The sequence below is a fragment of the Acomys russatus genome, chromosome 2, assembly GCF_903995435.1.
Source record: "Acomys russatus chromosome 2, mAcoRus1.1, whole genome shotgun sequence".
NCBI classification, from domain to species: domain Eukaryota; kingdom Metazoa; phylum Chordata; class Mammalia; order Rodentia; family Muridae; genus Acomys; species Acomys russatus.
This window is the reverse complement of record NC_067138.1, coordinates 71,531,020-71,536,844: the sequence shown is the minus strand read 5'-3', so window position 1 is coordinate 71,536,844 and position 5,825 is coordinate 71,531,020. Positions and strand designations below refer to the sequence as shown.

The following is a 5,825-nucleotide window of genomic DNA, read 5'->3' as shown; positions in this document are numbered from 1 at the left end:
CATGGGAGTGGCTAGCTAGCCAGTCTACCCAAATTGGCAAGTTTTGGGTCCACTGAGAAACTCTGTCAAAAAAATAAAAATAAGTGGCAGATAAATAGATAGATAGATAGATAGATAGATAGATAGATAGATAGATAAGACAGACAGGTAGTCAGACAGATAACCAGATAGATAAAAAAGACACCTGATGTTGCCTTCTGGCCTGTACATATACACATGAGCACATGTGTGTATATCCCACACACATACACACACACACACACACACACCACCACCACCACCACCACCACCACCACCACCACCATCACCACCAACAACAACAACAACCCCATCACCGCTACCAGCAGCTTACACAGAAGAACCAACTGGACTTCCTGACCACAGAGTCACAGAAAATTTCTAATAGATACATGAAAATTCAGATGCAAAGACCCATAGTCCGCATTCCTTTACCTCCTGCAGCAACCCACCAAACCCTGGCCTCGAAGATCTTCTCCTTTTGCTGCTGGGACTGTGCAGAACCTGTCATTGAGAGCTCCAAGAGTCCCAGTCAAACTCAAGAGATCCAGGCACCAACCTACAGTAGGTATCAGACAAGAACATCCTGCCTGGCCTCCCCAGACCTCAGCTCATTTATCACCTTCATCATGAGATGACTCCAGATTTCTTTCTTGTTTTTGATTTTATTTTTTGAGATTATAATATAATTACATCATTTTCACCTTCCTTTCTGTCCCTCCAGGCCCTCCATATACTCTTCCTTGCTCTCTTTCATATTCATAACCTCTTTTTTCACTAATTGTTACATGCACATAAGGATATACACACATATTTCTAAATACATAAGTACAACCCGCTCAGTCTGTACAATGCTACTTCTATGTATGTTTTCAGGGCTGATCATTTGGTATTGGATAGCCAATTGGTGTGTGTTCCTCCCTAAGAAAGGCTGTTTCTCTAGCTACCAGCATCCTTTAGTTGCCTGTGGTTGAGCTGGGTCTGCAGAGTTGAGTCTGTGGGCTTTCTCCCATCCACTGGGACGTGTCTACTGATGTCTTCCTTGTTCAGATCATGTTTGGACAGTTATGTTGGAGAGACTATATAGACATAGCTGCTGAAATCACTAGGAGATACAATTGCACAGCCAACTCCTTGACCTTCTGGCTCTTACAGTCTTTCTTCCCCTCCTCCATGATGCTTTCTGTAGCCTTAGGCTCAAGAGTGGTTTGGTAGATAAATCCTTCATCTTTTGAGTGAAGAAAAAAATCGCAAGCTAAAATAAAATGGAGGAAAGTATCTAGCACCAAACCCAAGAGACAAGGGAGCTCAAGCTTCCTAATTAAAGTGTGGAGTGAGGTCTTGCAGCACTGGTGTCTCCTGAGAGGTCCTTGGAATGCATTTTTAGGGCTGGGGACGTTGCTCTAGGTTGAAAAGAGGACTTGCTTAGCATGCCTGAAACCCGAGGTCCAATCCTAGCACAACATTAAAGGCAAACAGTGTAAGGTGGCACACATCTGCAATCCCAGCCGTGGGGAGGTAGAGTAAGGGAGATGAGAGCCTCAAGGTCATCCTCTAGTACTTCCTGGGCTAAAGGTCAGCTCCGGCTCTCTGAGACCCGGTCTTGAAATAAAATAGAGTGCATCTTCAAACCCTGCTGCAGACCTGTTGAGTCAGAAGCTGTGTTTTGGTGTGGTCTCCAGGTAAATCAGGATACACTTTGTAAAGTGAGGAACACAGCTAAAGAATAAGGCAACAGGGCAACTCTCTGCCTTTGCATCTGACACACTCCTTTGAGTCTCAGTTCTGCCACAGAAGTGAGGTTGAGCAAATCACCTGTCTGTGCCTCAGCTAGCCTCAGCTAGCCTATCCTGTAAAATGGGAGTATTTACAATACACTTGAGGAATCATGGAGGATGTGAAATAAAGCAACGCACATAAGGGCCTGACACCTACCAGGTGGGAAAGGAACAGAAATGGGCAGGTTTGGGAAGACTGGGATAAGGCTTCTGTTAACAAGCCTTGAAGTCCCGATGGCTCACAACACGAGCGTGTGTGGTTCTTCATCACCAAAGCCCAGGACACATCACCATTTTTTCTTATCTCCGTCCTCTAAAATATGAGGACCCCCACCCTTGGTTCTGTATCAGGGAAGTAGAAGGAAACAGATGGTACTCCAGCTCCAGTTTATGTCACAGCCTTCTTGATGACCCAGGACAAAAAAGATAGGGGTCAAACCCAGGAATTTCTGAGAGACCAAAACAAAAACAAAACAAAACAAAAGCTCACTATTATCAAGAGTAGGCAAATCTACCACTCACAGGGACATAGCAGAACAGAGCACTGGGCAGAAAAAACATCCTCATGGTAGGAACATAGAGAAGCCCATGAGAACTTTCAAGATGCTTCTGAAACTAGTTTCATAATAAAATGAAATGAAGAACAAAGTCTTAAAAATACAAATGCTCTTTCCCAAGATAATAATGATGGTGTCCAACCTCTGGTTCATCTGCATGTGTGCAGCACTATTCAACTCTACCATGCCACCATGAGCTTGGGACAACTGTTTCTCCATCTTACTGCAGCTGTAAGGTGGGCACTATGATCCCAAACAGGAGCTCCCAGGTGCAGGTGTGTGCAGAGGCGATCCATGCAAGTTACACAGCCAGTGGCAAAGCTGTTGTTGCACCTGCTCTGGAGAGCTTAGCCTGTCTCTGAAGTTCTTTGTCACTGTTCTACAAGTACATAAAGGCTTAAAATACACTCTTTGTATAGTAGTAAAACTAGAAGGGGGGAAAAAAACTCTAGACATAAAACAACAGTCCATTGGTTAAATAACCCATAAAGGGTTAAATAAAGGGGACTACTGCACAACTACTACTATTTAATATAGTGACATGGGAAAAAATGTTAATACCGTATTTGAAGAAAATGAACTACATACATAGGACACACAATCTGATGAGCTATGTGAAATTTGCTTAAGGAAAACAGTACTGGGAGATGAGGAGTTGGTAACATTTTTCCTTTTTGTAATGGATATGTATTGCATTTAAAAATAGAAGGGAAAAGTTGATGCTTTTTTAAAAAATGCCTATTTTTAAATTCAGCACCTGCTCAAAGGATAAATAGATTCAGATTTCTTCCTCATCCCATTATATCCACCACTCACCTCTGTGCTGCCTAGGCTGGCTCAATGCCTTCACTTCTATGATTGGCTGAGCCTTCCCTCCCACATGACCCACTTCTACCCCCACCCCATGGAATTCTCGTTGTCAGGTTCACAGATGCGGAAGAATGAGTTAAGCAAAGAAAATCTCAAGCGCATTAATGCACAGTCCCTCATTGGCCAAGATAAGAAATGCTCCTCCAGCAGCAGTGATTTGGAAGGTGAGTTCCAAAGTGAAATCTCGACAGTGGCCTCTGAGAAGCAGGCCTCTGTCCTGACTGCCAGACCCTGTGGGTATGTGAGTTAGCTGTATTCACACCCACAGGATGCTGTGGAGAGTACAGCATCTGGGTCTCATTCTCCCTCTCTCTCCTCTCTCTCTCTCTCTCTCTCTCTCTCTCTCTCTCTCTCTCTCTCTCTCTCCTCTCTCGCTCTCCTCTCGCCCTCTCGCTCTCTCTCCTCTATCGCTCTCTCTCCTCTCTCTCCTCATCTCTCATCTCTCTCCCTCTCTCTCTCTCCTCTCTCCTCTCTTCTCTCTCTCTCCTCTCCTCTCCTCCTCTCTCTCTCTCTCTCTCGGTACGATGGTGGTCTTTTGGTTTTTCAAGACAGGGTTTCTCTGTGTAGTCCTAGCTGTCTTAGAACTCATTGTGTACACCAGACTGGCCTCCAGCTCAGAGACCTGCCTACCTCTGATTCCCCAGTGTTGGGATTAAAGGTATGCGCCAACAACAGCGCATTTTGTGTGACTCTGAAAAATATCTACTTTGGAGGCTACACGTTGAATTCCAGACTGGCAGGTCCACATTGGTTTCGTTCTCTGATGTTCCTGTCAAGCCCAACAAGGAACATGTCAAATGACCAATACCTGAAAATGCTGGTGGGCTGAGCATAGCTCAGTTTGGGTGATATGTCTTTGGGTCAAGGCAGAACAAACATCCAACCTAGAACGGTGGCACAAACCATGAAGAAGAAAGGCAACCATGTTGAGGGAAATTTATCCTGTGCCCAAATGGCCTCATACAGCCCCCTAGTCCCCAGGGGCCATTGACAGGTAAGGGTCACCCACAACTCCTCATGGTAGAACCCACCTGTCAGTCAAGCTCTCATTTCAAACAGGAGCCCATTGAAGGATAAGTTTTCCTACAAGAATGTACCTGTTCTATTTAAACGGAGTTGGGAAGTTAAGGGCCTCTCTGGCCTGTCCACACCCAAGTAGGCTGAGAGCCAACTGGGAAAGGGATTTGCAGCAGCCTACCAGTGAATACCATCTGTGTTTAAGCCAGGATGGGCCCAAGTTTCCTGTTTCCTGTTTGTTCTTGGCAAGACATTCTGCTGTCAGTGACACCACGATGCATGACAACACCAGGCCTGCTAAGCTGGGGTGTGTCTGCACTCCCACAAAACTCAGGGAATCTGGAAATCCATCTAAGAGGCATATGACCATAGCAGTCCATCTGAGGCTAGCTCAAAGGCCTTCAGCCAACAGCATGCTTTCCTTCTTTCAGAGCTGACTGCATACAATATACAAACAGGATACCCTAAAAAAAATCTAAACCTCTACTACCAGAAATACTGGGCCTTCCAGCCATGCCTCATCGGGAGACCCTGAGGGTACTAGTGGTGACATCACACAGGCTCTGAGCTGTGCAGCTGCTTAGAGGGTCTCCATGAAAATGAAGAAGGAAGTGGCCAGGAGTCATGAAGGCTGATTCAGAAACTCCACCGAAAGGAGGGAAGAGGTCTGAGCCATCCCTGTGCCACCAGCATGAGTCACTCTGGCTCCTGACACAGCCTGGGGTGGGGGGCGGGGGCTGCCTGAAATTAAAGTCCTTGTTCGCATCAGAGGATGTGCCCCTACTCTTTGCCTCTCCACATACCTTATAAATATCAGTTCTTATATTGTCACTTCTAAATAACCTACAAAAAATCTGACTTTATGAGTAGCTTTTGAAATAATTTCAAACTTAGAGAAAAATTGTCTCAAGAGGGAAAAAAGGGAAAAGAGAAACTACCTCACATTCACCAAGTGGTTTACACATTTCCCCGTTCACTTTTTATCTTTTTTTTTCCTGAATAATCTGAGAGCAAGCATCTTTCCCCTTTCCCTAAATCCTTCACAGAGCACGTCTTATAGACAAGGACATCCTCCTTTTACTCCCACAGGAACCAAAACCTAAGGCATCTCATGCTGATACAATCCTCTTCAGATTCTATCAATTGTCCCAAAATGCCTCAGAGCTGTTTCACCTAAGGCCATGGATTCCACGCAGTCCTCAAGTCTCACACATTTCAAGGGTTCAGGCACAACTGTCTCACAGTTCAAAATTACCTAATATTTCCAATGAATCAGAGCCAAGTTTCCTATTTGAAGCAGGAGTAGCCCAGAAGGAATACTGTACCCTCCCTAATAGGGCCATCAGGAGGCATGGACACACAGGACCCCAGTGAGTGAAAAGTCAGATTGCTTGCTGAAAGGACTTAGTAGGAAGCTCAGTAACACGCCACTTTCCTAGCATATAGAAGGCTTTGGGACTGACCTCTAATACTACAGAAATAAAAACAAAAGTCACTTGTTTGATTCCATTCCTGCTACCAAGATTTTCCACTTTATTTGTTTGTAATATTGTTCTAAAAGGTTTATTAGTTTGGTTTTGTTACT

General features: G+C 44.8%; 1 protein-coding gene across 1 annotated transcript; it reads left to right on the top strand.

Moving 5' to 3' along the window:
* The first annotated feature begins 410 nt into the window (after positions 1–410).
* Tex48 (testis expressed 48) lies at positions 411–4,775 on the top strand. Its single transcript, XM_051156503.1, has 4 exons — positions 411–586; positions 1,558–1,564; positions 3,285–3,387; positions 4,672–4,775. The coding sequence occupies exons 1-4, from the start codon at positions 411–413 to the stop codon at positions 4,773–4,775; spliced, it is 390 nt and encodes a 129-aa protein (XP_051012460.1).
* Positions 4,776–5,825: the final 1,050 nt, after the last annotated feature.

Excerpts from the sequence above, each read along its gene's own strand:
- Tex48 (XM_051156503.1), top strand. The coding sequence starts at position 411 with ATGAAAATTCAGATGCAAAGACCCATAGTCCGCATTCCTTTACCTCCT. Across the intron at positions 3,388-4,671 it reads CAGCAGCAGTGATTTGGAAG|AGCTGACTGCATACAATATA; the intron begins GTGAGTTCCAAA and ends TCCTTCTTTCAG.